This window comes from Zootoca vivipara, chromosome 5 (assembly GCF_963506605.1).
Source record: "Zootoca vivipara chromosome 5, rZooViv1.1, whole genome shotgun sequence".
NCBI classification, from domain to species: Eukaryota; Metazoa; Chordata; class Lepidosauria; order Squamata; family Lacertidae; genus Zootoca; species Zootoca vivipara.
In genome coordinates this window covers 49,351,748-49,376,400 of record NC_083280.1, presented here as the reverse complement: position 1 = coordinate 49,376,400, position 24,653 = coordinate 49,351,748, and the positions used below count along the sequence as shown (strand labels likewise).

General features: G+C 41.9%; 1 protein-coding gene across 1 annotated transcript in view; it reads left to right on the top strand.

The window, feature by feature from the left end:
• The window catches only part of LOC118093896 (guanylate cyclase 2G), a 35,445-nt gene extending 11,754 nt beyond the window's left edge, over positions 1 to 23,691 (top strand). The window contains exons 7-22 of the mRNA XM_060274732.1: positions 1,938 to 2,047; positions 2,864 to 3,018; positions 4,279 to 4,428; positions 5,965 to 6,048; positions 6,659 to 6,763; positions 7,386 to 7,457; positions 9,012 to 9,177; positions 12,705 to 12,860; positions 16,056 to 16,233; positions 16,707 to 16,847; positions 17,720 to 17,912; positions 18,507 to 18,681; positions 19,667 to 19,765; positions 20,522 to 20,613; positions 21,640 to 21,747; positions 23,388 to 23,691. Coding sequence (XP_060130715.1) covers positions 1,938 to 2,047; positions 2,864 to 3,018; positions 4,279 to 4,428; positions 5,965 to 6,048; positions 6,659 to 6,763; positions 7,386 to 7,457; positions 9,012 to 9,177; positions 12,705 to 12,860; positions 16,056 to 16,233; positions 16,707 to 16,847; positions 17,720 to 17,912; positions 18,507 to 18,681; positions 19,667 to 19,765; positions 20,522 to 20,613; positions 21,640 to 21,747; positions 23,388 to 23,456 — 2,053 coding nt within the window. The 3' untranslated portion in view covers positions 23,457 to 23,691. The remainder of the gene's footprint in view (positions 1 to 1,937; positions 2,048 to 2,863; positions 3,019 to 4,278; positions 4,429 to 5,964; positions 6,049 to 6,658; positions 6,764 to 7,385; positions 7,458 to 9,011; positions 9,178 to 12,704; positions 12,861 to 16,055; positions 16,234 to 16,706; positions 16,848 to 17,719; positions 17,913 to 18,506; positions 18,682 to 19,666; positions 19,766 to 20,521; positions 20,614 to 21,639; positions 21,748 to 23,387) is intronic.
• Positions 23,692 to 24,653: the final 962 nt, after the last annotated feature.

Sequence of the window (24,653 nt, the reverse complement as noted above, 5' to 3'; positions counted from 1 at the left end):
CTTAAATCAATTCAATGCTTCCTTCTTTATGATAATCTTGAAATTCTATTTTCATTGAATATCTCTGAAATGAAAAGTGTGGATTTAAAACTACTAGGTTTCTTGCCTTCGATGCCACTCAGGAACAAAATGGTGGCAGGACTAGAAAGTCCATTGTCAGTGTTAAATTCATTCTGTTATCATGATCGCTGTGTCATTGATTGCATAAGCATTGCATGGCTTCCTTTGAACTAATTTGAACTTGTGTTAATTAAAGATGAGTGGTATTCTGATACCAGCAGATATAATGATTATGGGTTGTATGCACTGTGGCATTGAGGAGAAAGTTCTGTCAGCGCAAGGATTTCTTCATGTGCAATGGAATGTTCTCTCACTCTCCTTCTTTGTGACCCCTCCCTAAATCTATTCTAGGTTTCTCGACAACCCTCCAGGCTGATTTGGGGATGGCACATGTGGTGAGATAAGAGTGGAGGAAATCCCATTGTGCCAGTACCAATCCTTGTCCTAGGGCAAATTTTAAGTTGAATGCCGCCCATCATTATTTTTTGGGCAGACTTCTAAAGAACAACTGATCAAATGTTCCACTTTAACATATTGCAAAAACATTTCATCATATTAAACAAACTTTTAAAAGAACTTATCAGTGATATCAGCAATGACCTGGTTGGCCGGATTAAACCAAATGGTGGGCTGGATTAGGCCCCCGAAATGGACTTTGTACATGCCTGCATTAGGGGATTAAGAAACCACAGCTAAGAAAAAGGAGGATCACACTTGGGATTGGCCTCAGAGCAGTTGCATGATAGCTTCAGTTGCATAGGCTCCATGTATCTATTCCAGTGAACAGACAAATCTAGGACTTAGGTTTGCCCCTCTGTTATTGACAGCCATCCAGGTCCAAGGTCGTGCTGAAGCCTGAGCTACCCACAACGTAGGATACCAGAGCATGACCATATGCTGCCCAATCAGCAATTTTTTTTCTGAGCGTACCCTTTTTAATAAATACAGATATGCTACACACAGCTCATGGGTAAAAACGCATACCTTGACCTAACACAACAACCCATTTCCCAAAAGATAGCAAAGGCTGAGCGAAGTCCATGGAAGAAAAACACACACCAACAGTCAACTTCAGTAAGTCACTTACTGGACTTGTTCGAAATAAGCCATTCTTAACCTTTACACCCCAAATTTGGCATAGGCCATCCTCAAACATAACAGATCAGTTTGTTGAACCATTTTGTAATTTTTCTTCTTTGGCGATCACTCTTAGCGGAGTAAGATTGTTTTCCATGAACATGGTCTTAATAGTGAGTCTGTAAGTGACTGTGGAGGCCAATTCTGGATCCACACATTTTGTATTTATAAGCCGCAGAACCTACTGTCCCCAGTTTCTAGTTATGATGGCAGAACGCAATCCAATCAACTCACCCTTAAAACTGGGAGGAAAATGGAAGCCAAGATGATGTGAAGAGCTTTCCTGACCTAAGAGCCAGGGGAACTCTAATGAAGGGTTTTCCAAACTTGGGTCTCCAGCAGTTTTTGGACCACAACTCCCATCATTCCTGACCACTGGACCTGGTAGCTAGGGATGATGGGATTTGTAGTCCAACAGCAGCTAGAGAGACAGGTTTGGGAGACACTGCTCTAGTGAAAGAACCTGAATGTGCTACCTGAAATCCCTCTATATACTTTCATTCATATGTTTGTAGTTTATGTCTAACTTAAATAACAATGCACTTTTAGTTTCAGGTCAGAACTTAAAACCAATTTCCTATTCATTTTCACATGGGAAATTATGGCTGTTTATACATTCATCTTTTGTAGTATGGGTACATTTATCACAAAGTATGTGTGTTAATGAGTTTTGGAAATAAAGATCCTCCGGCTTTATAACTGATGCAAGATACTGACATACTTATTGTCTCTGTCCATAGCCCAACCAGAGAGATTGACTATATCGGTTGGACAGATGGAGAAATACCTAAGGACAAACCACTGTGTGGGTTTCAAAATGAACACTGCAAAACTCCAGTTACCAGTAAGTGTGATTATGTTATGCCGGCCGGTGAAATGTGGGTTATAAATTTATTATTACTACTAACATGAGAGTCCCATGGACTGCAAGAAGATCAAACCTATCCATTCTGAAGGAAATCAGCCCTGATTTCCTTCACTTCCTCACTGGAAGGACAGATCCTGAAGCTGAGTCTCCAATACTTGGGCCACCTTATGAGAAGAGAAGACTCCCTGGAAAAGACCCTGATGTTGGGAAAGATGGAGGGCACAAGGAGAAGGGGACGACAGAGGACGAGATGGTTGGACAGTGTTCTCGATGGTTAGACAGCCACCAACATCAGTCTGACCAAACTGTGGGAGGCAATGGAAGACAGGAGTGCCTGGAGTGCTCTGGTCCATGGGGTCAAGAAGAGTCGGACACGACTAAATGACTAAACAACAACAAAACATGCAAGTAGGACATACTGCAGTATCATGTATCTTCTATGCCTTTTGCTGTATCAAAGCTGCTCTGTTCTTGTCTGACACAACTAGCTGTGCAGTTCTGACCATTTTCATTCCACCAAGTCAAACCTGGATGTTCTTGTTAAAAATAAACAAATAAATCAGTTTTCTTCATAAGTTACAGTTGTGGCGGGGACCGTGATCACATGTCCCATTGTATGATTGCATGATAATGAATAGCCGTGTGATTTCTAGCTCCTTTATATTCTTTTCGCACTGGTGCGATGGATTTGCTGCCTTGAATTTGGCCCTTTTTTGCTTTGTTTTGCTTTTGGATGTGTTCCCAAGATTCAGCTTCATTTCTATGTTCCTTAATGAACTGTTCTTTTGTTGTTAAAAGGTTCAGCCCTGATTGTTATGATAATTCTGCTGATAATATCGGTATCGGGGGCCATTGGAGTGGCAATGTATATGAAGAACCACAAGGGAAACCTTCGAAATGATACATGGTGGAGAATTAATTATGAGGATATCATCATTTTAAATGATAATAAGGTAAAGGATGAGCTGTTGTGTACTGAAACTCAAATTTTTATCCCAAGGATACAGTTCTCCAGGGGCTTATTTGAGGGGATCAATTGCATTCATGTAGCACTTGGTGGATGTGGAATCATAATGATCTAATACAGATCTGAAGCCAAGTCTTTTCAATAGCCTTCATTAGACATTCTGCCCCCTTGTTCCCCTTTCTCAGGACCCCTCACAGGTTGGTAGCTGACTGCATGAAGCAGAAAATCTCCCATATTTTTCTGCACTTTTTAGAAACCCTGGAAAACGTATGGGGAGGCTCCTCACTTGGCGTAGTCGCCCTTCAGCTTAAGAAGGGGGACAGTAGAAACATCTCTGGTTTGCCCTGTTAACTTTATAATTTTATTTCATTTACAATATCACTCAATAATAAAGGTTTTCTGGGTGGTTAACAATAAGATCAAAACCACAAGAAGTTCTCTTTTTCTGACAAGATGAACAAGGTCTCTTTATCCCATATGACTACAATACATTATTTCATAATTCATTAGTATCAGCAAAAAGAAAAGCAGATGTCAGGGTGGAAGGTTGAGGCCCAGCCTTCTCCTTAACGTGCTAGTTTCCTGTATATAGGAGTATTTCCCCCTCCTATGATGTGAAGTGGTGCAGTTGAGACATATTTCCTCTTGTACTCTTTGTACAAGAACTATGGCTGTGTTTCATACTTACTGTAGGTACTTGCTTTGTTGCAACTGAACTTCATGTTAACTACTTGCCACCACTATTACAAATAATGCTAATAACAATGGCAGGTTTTGAGTATTTCAGTAATGGGGCTAAAATTAACGTGGCCATTTGGAATAAACTTTTGCATCTCGGCATTAATGAACTTAAATAATTAAATCAAAACTGAAATACAAAGTTGCTGAGTTGAGCACTGTAGCATGTTCAATATTTGTTTGTCCCTCATAAAGGCATAGGTCTCCAAAAAGAACCATATATTCAAAAATCTTGTAAACAAACAAATAGCATATCAAAAATGCCAAGCTGCTTATTTAGTTTTTCTCATGGCATTGACAATGACATTTTTGCCTTCACCAGTTTTGGAAATTTTAAATGTTCAATAGATTATTGTATTCTAATATTCTGTTCGAAGCTGCCCAGAGTGGCTGGGGAAACCCAGTCAGATGGGCGGGGTATAAATAATAATAAATTGTTATTAATTATTATTATTATTCAGGTCAATATATCAGCTTGTAACATTGCACCTTATATTATCTTTCAAAGGAAAACTTCTGTCTGTCTCAAGCAAGCACACCAGTGTCCAAAGGAACAGAGAGCTTTGGCTCCCATTTGTTTATTTCTAATAATGATGATTCTGGACCGAAGAACAAGCAAGGGAAAAAAGTATTTTACACCACTGTAGGACTTTATCAGGTGCATATGTGAACACCCAGAATATATTATGCCAAACGGAATTGTGTTCCGTTCACTTCTGTTAATGGTGCATTTTTTGTGTTTTTTTGTGTTATTTCTATTATGTACAGGAGAACAGGGCACAAACTGCCCAACAGAATAAAAGCCAGAATAAGACACAGGGTTCACAGGTAGGATTGTAAAATATGACAGTGTTAAGTTTCTTCAGGTTTTCCATAATATGTTTTAGCATTGCACAATGGACAGTACCTGTCTTTATAAAGTTCTTAGAATAACGTAGGCATGGTGTAAAGTAATAGATTGTGAACGTTTTCCAAGGTTGTGAATGTTCAGGTGCTAAACCAGACCCATTGGTTCCTATCAGTAGCATCACATGGTATAGTACAGCAACAGTAGGCACTATAATATATCTGCAAGTGATATTTCTAAAAGTATTAATCATTATATTACACTTGACTTATCACAAATTAGCTTGGGCTTTTGCCAGTACAAGCTGTACTTGTACTGTTGACACTTTTCTCAATTTAAATACAGAACGTTTCTCATTATGATGTAGGTTGTAATGTTGATCTGTTCCACATTAATATTTTAACTTTTATTGCTAAACAAGTGCACATTTGTTTCCTTTAAATGGCACAGTCACCCCCTGAGGCCAGTATTTAATTGTGGGGAAACAGAATTTTCTCAATTATTGCATTTGCTACTGTTGTCAGGAAAATAAACACATGAACACCATAGGACCTTACTGGATATTATTTGTGTTGCTATAATTCATAAAACACCCACTTGCACCACTCACCATTTTATTTTATTTTTAAATGTATCTTTTTAAAAATATATATATATATAAAAATTGTGCTTTACAGCTGTGCTAGAATGGAGAAAAGGGGAGGAGAGAGATGCAAAGTTCTGCTGCATTGGCAGAGGTTATTCCACCTGTGGGATAACTTCATTTGATTCAGCCCATCCATCTTACCCTCTAGTGGACTTATTAGGGTTTTTATAATTCTTGAACTTGCAAAAGATGGAACCTATTAAGACGTTTATGAATCTGAGCTCATGATTCATTTTGCCTCAGACAAAAGCCATCAGCTGTAATGATTGTTCTACAGTTTACCACTCATGGTTTGTCATGAGCACAGGTTTGGGCGACAGACTAAGACAAACCATGTTTAACTCACAGTGACACACCAGCGACAGGAGTGGGGGAGCAGGAAAGCGGCCACAGTTTCCTCTCTGGCAGCCCACACCATGCAAGCCATAGTTGGGCTTAACATTCCATATGACCCGGGCCTATGTATCATTACGATTATGTAATATATTCCTCTTATTTGTCTGCCCATTATTTCTACCAATATGTACCCAGAGCAGCTAACCAAGTCCTCTGTAAATTCCTAGAGTGGCATACCGTAATTGATGCAGTCACACAGAAAGATCTTCAATGTATCCCTGAAGATGCCTACCAGACTACGTTGTTCATTTCCCTCCAACAGTTTCCATCTTAGTGTATTGTGCCTCTTACAATTTCTGTTTCAGGGAATTGTTGTTGCTCTCAAATTCATTGATAATCAAACAGATGCCTGGATCCGGAAACGATCAGTTCTCCAGGAGGTTCGGGTGGTATGTTTCACTCTTAAATAGTTTAACATCCTGTACGGTGGTACCTCGGGTTACAAACACTTTGGGTTACAGACTCCGCTAACCTGGAAGTAGTACCTCGGGTTAAGAACTTTACCTCAGGATGAGAAAAGAAATCATGCGGCGGCGGCACGGCAGCAGCGGGATGCCCCATTAGCTAAAGTGGTACCTCAGGTTAAGAACGGTTTCAAGTTAAGAACAAATTAAGTTCGTAACCAGAGGTACCACTGTATTGCAAATTTCCATTTGAAGGGTAAACTAACTGTAGCTATTTCTGAAACAGGCAGGTGATCTAAAATTCACAACCGAAATCTGGAAGCTTATCGAGTAATGCAGAAAAACCATGAACTGACTGAAATTTCTAAATGAGGCTATAGGTCAATATGCTTTGGAAAACAGATTTAATTAGCGAGGTCACCAGCACAGGGCATTGTCTTGCTCTGACCAGATATCTCAGAGTGGTCCCATAGCTTATTTCTTATTCAATGCCAGTAAGAAGAAGCAGAGTAGGGTGAAAAAGATAGTACAGTATTTGCTTTGCTGTATGGTGTCAAATCTGGATACCACACTTCCCAACATTCCTTTGCTTTAGATGAGAGACTTGAGACATGAGAATCTGGTGGCCTTCTATGGGATATGTCCTGAAGCTCCAAACATGTGCATTGTGATGCATTACTGCAAGAAAGGTAGCCTAAAGGTATTGTACATCAAAGTTTAGAACAATTATTACATTAAAGTAGATTGTACTTATTGCCCTAGAAAGGATTACTAAAGCAATGTGTTGCCAAATCATATTATGCTATTTTTGGCTCTCTTCAATATTATATTGATCATCTATCTATCTATCTATCTATCATCTATCTATCTATCTATCTATCTTCTATCCTCCAATCTATCTATCTTCTATCCTCCAATGGAGGTGCCCTCCAGATATGCTCCTGACCAGTGGTAGCCAACATGGTTAATGTTCAGGAATAATGGGATGTGGTCCAGCACATCTGGAAGGCACATGGGGGGAGGAGGGGGGAGTCCTCATGCAGAAGTGGGAATACTTGCTCTAATGGGATGTAGTACGGTAGTTGAATACCACCTTAAATGTGGGGTTTGCCCCATAAAAGTCATGTGTACCTCAGTAATGTTTCCACAATACTTATAGTTTTGCCTTTTCAGTCATTTCAAAGAGGTTTGTCTTCTTTCCATCAGTATGAGTTAAGCATGGCTTCAGACAGCTGATATGTACTTACATGCCTACTTTGAGTGGTCAGGCAGCAAGTGCAATTGTATCTCAAAATAAATATTTCTACATGTGTATTTTCCAGGATGTTTTGATGCATTCTGATATTGAACTGGACTGGATATTCAAAATCTCCTTTGCCTATGACATAGTCAACGTAAGTATGGAGTAATGGAATTGCTGTCGGCTACTAGGATGCGGGTGGCGCTGTGGGTTAAACCACAGAGCCTAGGGCTTGCCGATCAGAAGGTAGGTGGTTCGAATCCCTGCAACGGGGTGAGCTCCCGTTGCTCGGTGGTCCCAGCTCCTGCCAACCTAGCAGTTCGAAAGCATGTCAAAGTGCAAGTAGATAAATAGGTACCGCTACAGCGGGAAGGTAAACGACATTTCCGTGCGCTGCTCTGGTTCGCCAGAAGTGGCTTTGTCATGCTGGCCACATGACTTGGAAGCTGTACGCTGGGTCCCTTGGCCAATAACGCGAGATGAGCGCCGCAACCCCAGAGTCGTCCGGGACTGGACCTAATGGTCAGGGGTCCCTTTACCTTTACCTTACTAGGACAATCATTAAAAAATGCTGTTATTGTAGTGACTGACTGCTGAAAAGAAGCCAGAAAGATTCATATCCATCACAAGCATCTGTTGTTTTTGTAGCTAAAGCATTGATGTTTATTAGAGAGAGAGTGTGTGTAAACTGCATGAAGTTTGCAACCTAATTCTAAATCTAAGGGATCTTCAGATGGTGCCGAAGCTGGATGCTCATTATCTGATGAAGTGGCTTGTTTGGAGCGTATCACACCAGTGTTTCAATATCAGAAGCGGCACTTTGAACAGTGTTGTTTTTAATGAGAATGTTTACAATGACCTAATAACATGCTTAGTCTTTGCATGTTACATGATCTTACCGGTAATAGCCACACACTTTTGATTATGCCATTTCTGTACCATGTTTAGACATCAGTGGCAAATGAAGAGGGTTTTCCATGGTTAGCAACAGTTGTAGAATTAACTTCCCTTTTACCAGGGCTGCCAACCCGACCTCAGTATTGTGGGTGCCCACCACTGCAATGCAGACGTGTGACATCACACGCACACTCTCCTCCTCTCCACATCCAGCGACACGCCCTTTTCCATGTCCGAGCTCCCCTCTACTGATAAAGGGTGCCTCGCTCACTGACTGCGGAGGGTGGAGCTGAACTGTTTCTCTCTCAGAGGCAGCCATGTAGCTGCCTTCCAGCTTTTCTCATTGACTTTGTGTGTGCCTGGCCCTCCACAATTATATTATTGTGGGTTCCCAAGAAGCCACGCTCCCTCTGGGCTTGCATTTTGTGCTAGGTTTTCAGTAGATGACATGTTCTGTTTTTCTTGTCTTATTTTTATTTGGATGTATGTATGTGTGTATATTTTTTCAACTGTGACCTCTCCCAAAGTAGAATGTATAAGATGAGTTTATGACCTCCAGAAAAGCCTACAGGTGGCAACAACTAGGAAACTCTGATCTAGAGACAAAAGCCGCAATCCAGAACATTGAAATCAAGTTGAAGTAAAAAAATTAAAGTGTTACCTATGTAACCTGCTAAAATAAATCTATGCAATGAATGGAATACAAAGCTAAAAAGTTCTTGTTTGTGGAAACTGCAAAATCCCAAGCTAACTTTCTTTGTTTGGTACATGTATTTCATGTCTTTGTCTACACTGTGTGTTTGAATTTTAGGGTATGGTGTTCATTCACAACAGCCCCCTGAATTCTCATGGAAACTTAAAGCCCACCAACTGCCTGGTAGACAGTCGCATGCAGGTGAAGCTGTGTGGCTTTGGGTTGTGGGAATTTAAGTATGGAAGGAAATATCAGGTAATGGCAGAAGAGAGCAATTATGCAGGTAAGAACATTAAGCACTTTCCATTCCAAGAAAAAGGCACCACCCACCAGAGCATTTTACATCCAAATGTTTTAGTAGAGGTTTATCTTTATTTTTATTTATTAAATTTATATACCACCCTTTATCCAAAGATCATAGGGTGGTTCACAGAATAAAGATACAAAATGAAAACACAAAAACAAACAAACTAATAACTCCCCTCCCACAAACACATTTAAAAGACTGTTGTTGTTGTTGTTTAGTCGTTTAGTCGTGTCCGACTCTTCGTGACCCCATAGACCAGAGCACGCCAGGCACTCCTGTCTTCCACTGCCTCCCACAGTTTAGTCAGACTCATGTTCGTAGCTTCGAGAACACTGTCCAACCATCTTGTCCTCTGTCGTCTCCTTCTCCTAGTGCCCTCAATCTTTCCCAACATCAGGGTCTTTTCCAGGGAGTCTTCTCTTCTCATGAGGTGGCCAAAGTATTGGAGCCTCAGCTTCACGATCTGTCCTTCCAGTGAGCACTCAGGGCTGATTTAAAAGACTGTAGATTATTTAATTAGTCCAAAGCCTAGTGATAGAGGAATGTTTTTGCCTGGTGCCAAAAGATATGTAATGAAGGCACCAGGTGAATCTCCCCAGAGAAAGCATTCCACAAATTGGGAGCCACAGCAGAAAAGGCCCTTTCTCATGTTGCCACACTCAGACCTCTCATGAAGGAGCTATGGGCCTCAGATGATGATCGCAGGGTTGGGTCCAGTTCATATGGGGAGAGGCGGTTCTTGCAGTCCTGAGCCATTTAAGGCTTTATAGGTCAAAAATAGCACTTTGTAATAAGCCAAGAAACTGACTGGCAGCCAGTGCAGTTGGGCCAGGGTTGGTGTATGCGCAAACCTTCTTCTCCCAGTATGTAACCTGGATGCTGAATTCAGCACCAGCTGAGGTTTCCAAGCCATCTTCGGAGGCAGCCCCACGTAAAATGTGTTGCAGTAAGCTAATGTTTAACATTGCTTGAAGGCATGTTCATTGCGCTAAGGGCCTATCTTTGGGCTGAATGGCGAGTTATACATTTTAATAAGAATATCCAGTCAGCAGATACCTGCATTTCACATTGCAGAGTACTGGAAATACAAAATCTTGTCATTATATGATTCTCTACCCAGCTGTTTAATGTATGTAATACAAGAGTCTCCACTCATGCTAGAAGGACTGGGAAATAGGAAAGAAAACAATTTGAAAATGCAACTGATTTGAATAGCATTCAGATATTGTGAAATATCAGGGGGTGGGTGCAGAGAGAATATCTCTGAGAATGCTGAATGCTGTGATTGTGAGGTTTATGACTTTCCCACAGCAAAGTTGTGTCTTTCCATGTTGCAATTACCGTATTTTTCCATGTATACAACAGTTTTTTTAATTATAAAAAGTGTCAAAAATTGGGGGTCGTCTTATACACGGATAGTGCAGGGGGGGGGAAGGGCGATTGGTGTCAGTCGCGAGCAGGAGATTGTCAGCGGCGATTTGGCGGGTGATTGGTGGCTGCTGGCAGCGAGCAGATTGATGATTGGTGGCTTCAGCAGGTGTGCGATTGTCAGCGGCGGTCAGGCAGGTGAGCAATTGTCGGTAATTCCGCCCCCCAAAAAAGCTTGACAACTCTGGGCAATCCTCCCCCAGAAAAGCTTAACAACTGTGGGCAATCTCCCCCAATCTCCTTAATTTGGTGTCCCCAAAAATAGGGGTCACGGGAGAGTGTTATACACACACAAAAAATGGTATGTCTCCAACTGGCAAAGTCTCCTGGCAGGAGAGCAAATTGGGCAGGATGTTAGTTAGTGAGGTTTTGAGGGGTGGTGTAGTATCTTGGAAGCATTATGTGCAGGCAGTTGGTAACATGAACAGTTGTTATTAATTACAGATGGGTTATGAAATAATAATTAATTGTGGTTATCTGCTGGTTCACAGAGTAAGCTTCTGTGGAAACCCCAGAGGGAGAAACTAGGATTGACAGTTACAGAAATCTCCTGGTGCTTGTTTTCATACATTGTATCATGGCACATGATAAAAGATGGCACCTTCATGCCTTGGTGGCTGGCTCTGGGGAGTGGGTGTGGGGCAAGTTTCCATGTCCTCAAGTTGTTAGCAGTGCCCACAAGAAGTGGTCTGCATAATGGTGGGGTCGAAGCTGGCAATTACCTATTAGCAGGTGGGCAGCGCTTGGCCATGCCAAATTCTAATATACAAATAATCAATTAGACCAATGAACGATAAAGGCATAAATGCAATGAACAAAGTGAACTTCAACAATGAACAAAGTGAACTTCTAAGGAGCAGTGGTCATAAACCTATGTAACCACTGCTACCTGTACTAGAAAACCTGAGGTGTGCATTTGTTTGGTTTAATTTAATGGAATTTGTTCAATTTTATCATGTATGTTTTGTAAATGATTTTGGTCATCAGGACTCATGTTCATGTGGGTTCTCGTCCCTGACATCATTATTTTTTTGTAGCTAACGCTGAGGAAGATTGAGTTGAAACAGTGTTATTATCCGGATCATTGTCCTTATGATCACCTTGGCACCAGTTCACCTGTATTGACGTGCATCAACAGGCATTGACAGGCATTTCAAAGACTGCATTGCCAGATGAACATTATTTCAGTTACTATTAAGAGACTATAGTACTCACTTTGTTTATGTCAGGAACCTTATTCTAAATAATACATTGTGGTTTTGCATCATACTTTGTTGTTATGCTTTATGAATTTATGCCTCTATCGTTCATTGGTCTACGTGTTGCCTTTTTTTGTCACAAATTCTAATATACAGTCATACCTTGGTTCTCGAATGGCTTAGTTGTAAAACAAATCAGCTCCCAAACGCTGCAAAACCAGAAGTAAGTGTTTTGGTTTGCGAACGTTTTTCAGAAGCCGAACATCTGACGTGGCTTCCACTTGAGTGCAGGAAGCTCCTCCAGCCAATTAGAAGCCATGCCTTGATTTTTTGAGAACCAAGGTACCACTGTATACAAAGCTGTGGTATTCATTGCTGCCATGCAACATAACTGGATGTGTCTGGGACACAACTATCTACATGGACTTCCCTGTGATGTAGCATATGCTATGGCCTAAACGGAGAGGAATAAGCATCTGTAGAGAATGCAAAAAGGAAACAGGGATAGTTGAGGATTTCTGCCTTTGTGGATTCCTGTGTGAAATAATCTGTTCTGCACCTCTTGGAGTAAAGATTGAGATGCAGTGACACAGTTTGTTGGCATTTTGAACGAGTAAAGTTTCATAATGAATAGCTATTTTATTTATTTATTTATTTATTTTAAAAGTACAAATTAATGCGGAACAGAATGAAACAATAGGTTAACTTGTGATGAGACGGACCAGAAATGGATAGCTTTGTCCCCCTTTGGAAATGGGCAAAACTCGTAATTACTCACCTGGGGTAAAACTACAGCATAGCAGTAATTTTAACAGACTGTTGAGTCTTTTAAATACATGTTTCATCCTTCCAATATTTTCTCTCTTCTTATTTTAGAGCTTTACTGGACAGCACCTGAATTGCTAAGAATGGCAGAATATCCATTCCATGGCACCCAGAAGGGGGATGTGTACAGCTTTGCTATTATTATGAGAGAACTGATATACAATCATGAAGATGGTCCATTCCATGATCTAAGCCAGAATGCAGAAGGTTGTTCTGACCTGTGCTTTATTTTTTCTTCCAGCTGTGTAGGAAAAGCAACAAAGTCCTCTGCACGTGTGTGTGTGTGTGTGTGTGTGTGTGTGTGTGTGTGTACATCTAACATGTCCTCTTCCTCAAAATTATGCAGTCCACTAACAGAGAAACAATACAAACAATATACAGTATAATTATAGAGCAATGGAAGAAGAGGAAGATGAGATCAAAAAACATTAGGAAATTCTATACCTGTGGTTTGTTTATTCAAATAGTAAAAGGTAAAGGGACCGCTGACCGTTAGGTCCAGTCGTGACTGACTCTGGGGTTGCGGCGCTCATCTTGCTTTACTGGCCGAGGGAGCCAGCGTACAGCTTCCGGGTCATGTGGCCAGCATGACAAAGCCGCTTCTGGCAAACCAGAGCAGCACATGGAAACGCCGTTTACCTTCCCGCTGTAGCGGTACCTATTTATCTACTTGTACTTCGTGCTTTCGAACTGCTAGGTTGGCAGGAGCAGGGACCAAACAACAGGAGCTCATCCCGTCGCAGAGATTCGAACCGGCAGCGTTCTGATGGGCAAGCCCTAGGTTCTGTGGTTTAACCCACAGCACCACCCACTTCCCTTTATTCAGATAGTAGTAACCCTGAAATTAAAACTGCTACTAAAGAAAACATATGCATTATGCAACTCCCTTTGAAAAGCAATTCATCTAACAAATGATTCTCAAACTCTTGTTAGTAGAAAGACTGGGCCTGATTCAGTTTTACCTTAAGGAGTCACTCATGTTTTCTATCAATAGCGAATTATATTCCATACAATTTCTAGATATTAGCAATTTCCATACAATTTCCATACAATTGCTAATATTCTAGAGCAGGCATCCCCAAACTTTGGCCCTCCAGATGTTTTGGACTACAATTTCCATCATCCCTGACCACTGGTCCACTTAGCTAGGGGTCATGGGAGTTGTAGGCCAAACATCTGGAGGGCCGCAGTTTGGGCCTGTTCTAGAACCTTGGTTTCTTTTCTATTTTTTTAATTTCATTTTTTAATTGTTTCTCAAGAAATATCTCAAAGCCATTTCACAGTAAAAGCATCAACAATACAAACAATAACAGGTAGGAATACTAATATTTTCATCAAAATTGCAAAGTTTAAAATAGCGCTCGTGGTCAACAAGGTGAAAGTGTTCCAAAACAGGGTGCATATCTAAAAAGTTACCGAGCTTTGCTCAGAATCCAAATTTAAATAACTGTTTACTGCAAATACAGGCTATGGAAATTCATCCTATATTTAGCAAGAGTTTCACAAGTTAATCGGCTAACTCAGGGTCCTAAATAATGTCTACAAGATTAAGTTGCACAGTCCCAAAACCAACATTCCCATAAATAATTTCATAATGCCTAGTAGACCAAATATACTCCATATTTATTTGAATAAATTACTGTACTATATTGCAGATCTATTTCCAATTAGTTATGGCTGCAAGCAATATGCATTTAGATTGCTATGACATATCTCAGTCTCAAGACAGGAGTGCCTGGCGTGCTGTGGTCCATGGGGTCACGAAGAGTCGGACACGACTAAATGACTAAACAACAACAACAATCTCAGTCTAGCTCATGTTCGAAAGGAACTGGCTGAAAAGAACATATATTGCCATTTCTTTAACAACTACATGGCTTGTTGGGTCATTTCTGGGTAAAATTCAAAGCCCTACAGTGCTTGAGAAGAGCATTGTTTTCTTCCATATGAAGTTGTCCATACACAAAGACTCTATGGGCCTTCTCCTCATCTCTGCTTTTGAGCAAGGTTGCGAAGTGACTTCCAGAGACAGGAGAGATGTATTTTGGGCTTTTTCCCTTCTCTTGGGGAGAGTGGCTGTGCACACCAGGGGTTCCCAGAGTTATCTGAGGAATGGGGTTCACCACCTTTATTGTGACATTTAGGAAGCTGCTTTATACTGTGCCAGACCATGGGCCATTCAGAAGCATCAGCTCTCCAGTTTGCGCGGTCAGTAGACCAAATATACTCCATATTTATTTGAATAAATTACTGTACTATATTGCAGATCTATTTCCAATTGGTTATGGCTGCAAGCAATATGCATTTAGATTACTATGACATATCTCATGTTCGAAACCCCAGGCAGCCCCCGAGCGGAATAACAACACCAGACAACATTCTATGGGATTAAAATTGGCCAAAACTTTATTAAGATTCAGATGTAGGTAGATCTTGGCACAGGCATTGGGTGTTTATCCTTCCCAGCCCCGCAGCCGGGGGTCTGGGTAATTTCCGGGTTATCCAGCATATGTGGGGGTTGGGCTAGCTCTGGAGAACATATTTTCAAGCAGATAGTCCGCCCCCCTTTTCGCTGCCGCTGGAGGGGGAGGGCAATGATGGCCCCTGGGCGAATGGTCAATGCCTCCCCCCTAGACCCCTTTAACGGGAATCCTGGTATCGCCGCTGCAATGGGGGCGGGGGGCACCTCTTCCACGGCCCCCCCAATTTTGGTGAATGTCTAAAGGATTCCGCCCAAGGCCTGCACCCGCCAAAGTTGTGACGAATTGCTACAGGAAAGGCGAAACCTGCCAATGCAGGGAAAGTCCTTTCCGGCCCTTCAACAGCGGCCTTGTCGTAGCAGCGCCTGCGTGCGTGTTTGCCTGCGGAAGAAAAAAAGGTTAACCTGCAATGTAAGCATTAATTTTTTGGAGTGGAAGGTGGGAAAGCTCTGGAGCCATCGACTGCTTCCCAGGTATGTCTCTCCTTCTGCCGTGGGCACTGGATGGTTACCTCCTCCTACCTGGCCAATCCCACCCTGGCAACACCTCCCCTGGCTAGATTGGATGGATGGCTGTGTGGGCGGAGACCACAGGTATCCAGCCTGGGAAGGTGGTGCCAGCCTCCGAACTGCTGGGGGCTGCCTGAGGTTCCCAGGGTGCCACGTGTGACTGCGCAAAATGTGCACCCCTTTTATATGGGGAGCGGTCATTATCAGACAAGGTTCTCTCCCAAACCTTGCTGGAGAGGCCAGAGATTGAACCTCAGACATTCTGTATGCAAAGCAGATTCTCTACCACTGAACAATGGTCCTTCCTCAAATGTTGAAAGCATATAAAATTAAAGGAACTGAAAGCAAAAAAAGGGGGGGGAATTAATATTCTGAAATCTGACTAATACTGTTTGTTTGGTTTTTTGTTCCAGAGATAATAAAAAGAATCCAGAACCCTAATTCTCCTGTTCCACTGCGCCCTTCTGTTTCGACACAGAAATGTAACGAAAGGATCATTGCACTTTTGAAGGCATGTTGGGATGAATATCCAGAGAGGAGGCCAGCATTCTTCAACATCAAGAGAGCACTGAGAGATGCCAGTCCAGAAGGGTGATTATTTTCCTTCCTGAGAAACCAAGTATGTGTGGTTATTATTCAGGACGGAAAGCTAACCTTCATGTTGGGTTCTGTTCCTGAAGATAAAAAAATAAACCACACATAAATTGTGTGGTTTCCAAATCTCAGTATTCTCATCTCTTTGCCTCCATTTGCTAAGCCAGAAAACTGTACAGTAATTGGATAGCAAGAGTTTCTGGGTGAGGGCAAATGCCCAAGGTAAGGATCACATCTGTTGCTCTGCCTATTATTATTATTATTTTTTGCCTCTTACCATGCCCACTGCTGGCATGTGGGCCCTGAAAGGTTGCCCATGTGGGAGTGTGAAAAGATTCTCTACACATGCATCAAAACAGTTCCAGAGACAACGATCTTACAAACAATGGAAAGAAGTTTGGTAGAAATGGATACGCACCTGTTCCTTCAAATGTTTATATATATATATATATTTTTAACATTTCCAGAAGTCATTTTGGTATCTTGGACAACATGGTGAATAAACTGGAAAAATATGCAAATCATCTGGAGGAAGTGGTTGAATCAAGGACAACTCAGCTGATGGCAGAGAAGAAGAAGACAGAAAAGCTTTTATCTGCTATGCTACCTGGGTAACGGAAAGCCTTCACTGCTTCTAAGTCATTCTCCAATAGAAGATGCATTGAAACACTTTCACCTTTGGAATAAGTCCTTTCCAAGAATGTGTTGGCAGTTATGTGCATTAGTGTAACCTATAGACCTTTGCTTGAACCCCAGTTTTCTTACATTTCATCTAGCTTAAAAAAGAAAGAACATGTCTCTATTGCATATAGTTATGGATATAGGTTTGGAAATATTAAAATATGATTACTCAGATTGAATTGGGCCACCACACACACACACACACACACACACACGGTGGGAAACCAAACAATATGTACAAAAGATTCGTATATTAGTAGATATATGTATAACATGCAGTATATTATAATGTTATATAGGTATTACATGCAGTATATTAGAAGACGTTGTTTCAAAAATGTGTATATTAGTCAAAGCTATGCATAAAGGTGTGTATTAGGAGAAATTAACACTAAAATCCTGAATAAGATTCACCTTCTGTTGTGTGGGCAGGGCAGTCCCTCCCCTTACCTGGCCGATCCCCTGGCAACGCCTCCCCAGGCGGGATTGGACAATTAGCTGAGGTAGGCGGAGACCTCCAGGTATCCAGCCTGGGGAGGATGAAGCCAGCCTGAACTACTAGGAGACGCACTGGGATCCGAGGGGCTGTGCATGACCATGCACAAGGCGCCCCCTATTTGATGTGGGGAGCGGTCATTAGGAGAAATTAACACTAAAATACTGAATAATTTTCATGGGGAATTAAAAAATAAATATTTCCCAGATTGCTGCAGAAATGTGAACTGAATTTAAAACAGAAAAATGAGAAACCAAAACATATGGATTCCTTCCTCTCCGCCCTTTACCTGTGTTCTTCTTCCAGTTTCATTGGAGAACAACTTGTTGCTGGGAAATCAGTGGAACCCGAGAGCTTTGATTCAGTCTCCGTCTTCTTCTCAGACATTGTTGGCTTCACCAAGCTATGCTCTCTCAGCTCTCCATTACAGGTTGTGAATCTCCTCAATGACCTGTACAGTCTGTTTGATAACATCATTAAAAACTACGATGTCTACAAGGTAGGCAGACAGCATTCCCTGGGAGTGAGTGAGTGGGTTGATTTAAAGGGCATTCTTCTCTTTTTGTTGATGTTAATCTCTGCCTAGTTCTGGCCACATACACTTACTTGGCTCCCTTTCACCCAGAGGAAAGAACTAGCCATTGGGGAGTTCTGAAGTGCCTCGGGGCAGGCATTCTCAACTGGCCTTCTCAATTGACCTTCTCAATTGGAAGCCAGGCTAGCATGGATACAATGCACTGTGGGATGAGCTCACTCCAAAACTTAAAATTTTAAAATAAAACAATGAAGTTCCCCTCAAGGAAGGGCATGTCAAGTTATTCCTCTCGGTACCAATGGGGACACATCAATAATGGCCCATGTTTTGACACTTGCCATCAGTAGAGTATCTCTGAAGATAATAACGAGAAATGAATGAGGGATTACTGTCACCTAGCGCTGTGTGTGTGTGTGTGTGTGTGTGTGTGTGTGTCATATGTGGGTTCTGAATTGGGTATAACCATTTTAAGCAATTGAACTCTTAAGGCTTCCTTCATTTTCCCGTGTCTCACTTTTCAATTTAAAAAGCGCTAATGATTCCTTTGATTGCTTACAGGTTGAAACTATCGGAGATGCCTATATGGTTGCTAGCGGCCTCCCCATTCGCAACGGGAAGAAACATGTTGAGGAAATTGCTACCATGTCTTTGCACTTTCTCAATGCAATCATTTCCTTCAAGATTAGGCACATGCCGAAGGAGAAACTGAGCCTGCGTATTGGTATCCATACAGGTGAAAGGCAGTGGTTTCCTCTAAGCATGATTTTAAAGCTTTTGCTACATTGTTTGTTAAGTAAGGGTTCTGAGAGTTGCTATGAGACCCTCCCCCCCTCAGAGAACTACAAGTCCCAGAGTTCCTTGGAAAGAGGAATTGATTGTTAAACCACTCTGGGAATTGCAGCCATGTGAGAGAATAGGAATCTTATAACAATCTCCTCACCCTTAACAAACAGCAGGTTGCAGGATTCTTTGGGGGAAGCCACAACCGGGATTGCTTTAAATGGGTAGTTCAGTTGAATGCCACTCACAACTATGTTCCAGATTTTGACTGAGGGATAGCAACTAGTAAAACAAATTGAGACTCGTAGCTGCAAGTAAGATTGCAGTGAAATTACAGGGTCAAATCCTGTCATTGTGCCAATTAAATAGTATAACGAAGGGACTATTCATATTCAGCTTCAGTTTGTGTGCAGCTCTGTTCCAAGGACTTTGGGGGAGGCAGTGACACATTTTAAAGGAAATACAAACACGTTGAGACAAAAATTATCTTGTCGCGTGATATTGCAAACACAACACTTGATATTTGGTGCTGAAATATCAAGTATGGCTACAGATTGATGAACCATAAAAATAGGGATGTGTTGAGATAGTTTCTATTATAGCCCTTTGCTCTAATACCAAGTTAAAGCAATAAGTGTATTTTTGAATGTGGTCTATGTCACATTCTCATTTGTGTGTATCTATGAAAATGGCTGCAGAAATGTCTGACGTTAGTACACTTCAGAGTAACTCATTCTACTTGACTACTTCTCCCCCCCCCAAAAAAACCCAAAAAAACATGACTGCTCTGTGGGAAGCAGAAAAGACTACTGGTAAATGGGGTCACATTGCTGTAAAATCCAAACATTGATTCATAACTCTCAAAAGCAGCATTGCATATGGGATTCTGCCTTTCTTTTCTCCGTGGCTAATGCCTTTCCTGGTGTTTGTTTTTCTAGGCCCTGTTGTTGCAGGTGTGGTGGGGATCACAAGGCCACGCTACTGCCTGTTTGGAGACACAGTGAATGTGGCTTCAAGGATGGAAAGTACCAGCTTACGTACGTTGCATGTATTTGTTATGTTATGAAGGTAACAGAAAGGTTGGTGTAAACTGCAAAAGGCGAGAGAACATGTTGTGCTTCAAAAGCCAATGAATGAAAGCTTAGAGCAGGGAGAGAAGCAGAACCTTCAGCAATCTATAATGAAGGCAGGTATTCTGGCCAGTTTCTGGGAAGCAACAAGAGAATCACATAGCTATTATGCCCTCCTTGTGTGCTTCCCCAAGGCAGGTGGTTGCTCATTATTGGCAATAGGTTAATGGACTTTGTTCAGTCTGAGTAGGAATTTTCTTCTTCTTTTTTTAGAGTATTACAAGGGGAAGAAAAATGAAAAGTTGGTGGGCACATTTCATGTCAAGAAATGTCATCATTCCCATACACCACACTTGCCTTTGAATTCACAGTTGAGACAGTGGTACTCAACACTGGGAGATGCTGCCCCCATTCTACTGCTTTTTACGCACCATGTCCCCTATGTTCTATAGTGGGTGGTCCTTAACAACCAGCTTCCAACCAATGCTCAGGCAGGTGTAAGGCCACTTGAGTTGTTAGTTGAAATCAGCTGCAGTTTCCTTGTGCCCACCTGTTTCTCTTACCTCATAGCCAGGTCCTAACACTGAAAGAGTTAGTTGGTATAAATATAAGCAACTGTCCATATTTGTTTTTTACCAGAACATTTTTAGAGTTTTGCTTCCCAATATAGGCAATCAATATGCAATATGCTAAATTCTTCTCTCTCTCTTTCTCTCTCTCTAGCTCTTCAAATCCATGTCTCTATGATCACAGCAAATGTTCTCCAAATGATTGGAGGTTATGATTTGCAGGAAAGAGGGACCATAAGAATAAAGGTATAGTTCTCATGGAAATAGGGGTTCATAGAGCTGGGAAGAACCCAGTGGTGATCTAGTCCAAGCTTCAGCACAAACACGAGGCCACAGGCTTCTGGTCATATGAATTTTTAAAATTCCAAGTCAGACAACAGTCCTCGACCACAAGCAAGGAGCAGATGCACTGGAGAAAGGTGTACCTTGTGAATACATCTGCCCGTAGCTTAATATTATGTGAAGTTGTGCATGTTGAGTTTTCAATTTCATGGTACCTTGGCCTCAGAACTAGGTGATGGATTGTCAGTAGGGTTGCCAGACTCAACAGAGGACAGGACTTTTGTGCCTTTAATTGCCCTGCTCTCTTTTGAGTCTGGAAACCTTAAAGAGAAACCAACAGACCCTTTGTTTAATTTCCAAGCAAAGGGTCTGCTGGTTTCTCTTTAAGGTTTCCAGACTCAAAAGAGAGCAGGGCAATTAAAGGAACAGATGTCCTGTCCTCTGTTGAGTCTGGCAACCCTAATTGTCAGGCACTTTGACTAGTAACAAATTTAGGTCAATCACTGAACTATGAGACGGGGGTGGTCATCTTAAGATGTTGGACAATACTATTTATTTATAATATATCCGTAAGCAGCCATTCCTGTTGGTTAGGTTCTAATATACATACAGTGTTCTGGGCCCAGAAAATCCTGTTGCATCCCATGATTCTGAGTAAGTCTTGACAGCAAGAGCCAGAGTTCTCCACCCCCTAAAAATGTCAGTCTAAATATGCATCTATACATATATATTAGGAACCAGAAATCTATGTCATGGACCTGTGCCCTGAGTCTAAATACCTAGCAATCTCCCTGATGTGGATACTGGAAGAAAGAATGGAAAATTCCAAGAATCCATCTTCCCTGTTTTTTTTCCACACCACCTTTACCTTTTACCTTGATTTTTCAAAGCACTAACTATTCCCAAGGTGTGTGCAATCATTTGGAGGATATGTTTTGTTGTGGTTATGTGAGGCAACTTTGCTTTCATGTTATTTCTCTTGGCTGACAGGGCAAAGGACAGCTAAGAACGTTTTGGCTGAAAGGAAAGGTTGGATTCCATCTGCCCCTACCAGAGTTTGGCAGTGATGTAGAAAGCCGCCCAAAGGGAAATGCTGAGGTAAACATGTAGCTATTAGACCCGGCAAGCAATAACATACATCGGACAATATTATATGTGATAAGTGCAGCGTTTGCATGGGAAAGGATTTGCGCTTGGGTGTAGGCCAAGCACACCCATCCCAAGGGGCACAAATGGGTGGTAGCTGAATTCCTGGTTGGTAAAGCATTCCGTTGCAGAATCTCCCAGGGTACACCGCTTCTGCTACATAGCTAGCTAGGCATTTACTCCCTAGCCTTGTGTCCTGAATGTTGGAGCAACAACATGACCACGTCTCTTTGTGAATGCAAATCCCCTCCCTTGACAGGGCACGCACAAGCAACCTGAAACTTTCCCTGAACCTGGCACTTTAAGCCCCTCCTTGACCTTGGAGACAGAGGAGGAGGGGATGGAAGAGATCCTAACGACCCAAGTCTTCTAGGGACTGCCTCTTCCTCCCAATCCTGCCTGCAACTCCTCCTGCACCTCTGACAGCTCCATCTCTTCCTCTTCCTTCTGCCCCAATTCCTGCCTCGCAGTAGCAGAGAACCCCACAAGTCACTGGCTCCTTCTTTTAGATCCTCCTCCAGCTCCCTTGCCTCCTCAACACGCCTTTTGGAATCTTGCCAGCCATTGACATCTACCATTGGGGGAAATAGAGCCATACGAAAGGCTGAAATTGTTTTGGTAATTTTAATTGATTTGACGGCTGGGAATCTTCACAATTTATCCTGTCACAATAAGTCCTCTTCTTATCCCCATCTGCCAGTGGGTGTGCAAGTATTCCATTAGTTCTGGCTTTGCCAGCCTGGTGCCCCACCCCCGATGATTTGGGCTACAACTCCCATTAGTCATGTTAACATGGGTGTTTTGGCTAGGGCCAACGAGAACTGTAGGCCCAAACTTTTGGAGGGGAGGGCACCAACTTTGCTAAATCTTCTTTAGTCTAACCATCCTTTAGCTTGGCTTTTCTGGGGCCTTATGCTCATTGAGTTTAACCTTAACATTCATAGTTCCTCCTACTCTCTCTCTCTCCCCCCCCCCCAAGTTCTGGAGATACAAAAGGTGTGTGTGGGGGGGGGGAATCAAATCCCTTAAGCTAGGTTAGGCAATATGCTCCAGGCAGCATGTCTAGAACAGATTTTGTGTTTGTGTATGTGCAGGGGGTGCAGAGCAGGGAGGAGAGAGGGAAAGGCCTGTTGAGCAGAAATGCTTGTGCCAACGGGACCCTAACTGAGTGCTGAACTGGATACCGTACAACCCATATTGTGCAAGTACTTAGTTGTGTCAGTTATTCTTTGCAGTGGCACTGTAGTATTTTGGAAACTGTTTCCAAATAGTTCCTCACAGTACCTAGCCCAAGGCCCAAATACAAATTATATCCTAACAGTGAATAAATGGGACTCATTTATGGTCATAACCATCAACAAGATCTTAATCCAGAGTAGTGTAATCGGTTGCCTTCTGCATTTTCAAATGGAGTGTGGGAGCTGACAAATGCATTCCAGTCCTGGGGACAAGTGTTTGTAAGAAGATTGTTTCTCTACAGTGATAGCCACAGTGAGAATAGCAAGTGGGATTAATGAACAAACTCTCAAACAGCCCCCCTTTCAATATTATTTATTAAATTAAAATCCCCGTTTATTATTTCCACTATACAGGGCTGCCTTCAGATGGCTCAGGAGTTGGATAACTCCATATCCTCCAACATTTCTCAGAAGAAGAAATAAGGATGTCCTAAGGAAAAGTGGGACATTCCGGTATCAAATCAGAAACCGAGACAGCGTCTCTAAATTCGGGACTGTCCCTGGAAAACAGGGACACTTGGAGAGTCTGCAAAGGTGTAGCTAGTTGGCTACAGTATTATGTTTCCAAAAGTTATCAGACACTTTGTTTTATGAACTTTGCCTAGATGTATAGCCTAGATCAACAACTTTGGGGTAAAATTGTAAAAAAAAAAAAAAAGGTGAACAAATTCTATCCTAACACAACTGAGTAAAAATTAGTTAAAACAGTTGAATCAAAGAGTTTCATCATAACAGAGTTTAACTTTCCCCTATTCATTTTCTCCATATTCCATAAAAGTGTGTGTAGCATGTATGTTCAAGGTTGAAAAATCAAGTTCTGAAGTGAGGAGGAACCTACATTAAAACATATAATTACTTCTTCTACTATGTCCTGAAATGTGCTTTTTCTTTCATGAACGATACTATCCAATAAAGACAGGCTGTGGTTTGACTATATCAGGGGTGCCCAATCTGTGGCCCTCCAGGCGCTACTGGACCCCAACTCCCATCAACCCCAATCAGCATGGCCAATGGTCAGGGATGATGGGAGCTATAGCTCAACAAGATCTGGCGTGTCACAGGTTACTCAGCCTGCTGGGAGCCTGAGGGCCCCGTTCTTGCCTCTCTCCACCTGGCCCAGGGTGAGGCCTGACAGGCTTCATAAGAACTGCTCAGCAAGGACTGCGGTATTTGGGGAAAGGTTTTGTCGGGAGTTTATTCTGGTTTGATATAATTTTTTTGTATCTTTATTTTTATGTGGAAATTGTTCAGTTTGGTTATGTAGTTTTTGATGTGTTTTATTTATTTGTATGACTACTTTGCTATGTTTGTAATTATGTAATTCTCTTCATATTGTAAGCCACCTTGAGCATTGTATTAACTGTGGAAAGGCAGCATACAAATAAAAGGATGATGATGATAGTCAAAGGGACACCTGTTACACAGTGAGAACAGGTGCTAAGGAAGCCTCTGATGCTATGTCACAGCACAGAGATCAGCTGTAATTCAAACACTTTCTTGGATTGTGGCTCTCACAGGCTGGCAAACTTTAGTCTTCAAAGACATACCGCCATAGATTGGCATGCAACATCCACGCAAACACAAATTTACTAAACACAATGCATTCTGTGGCTGCTCCCA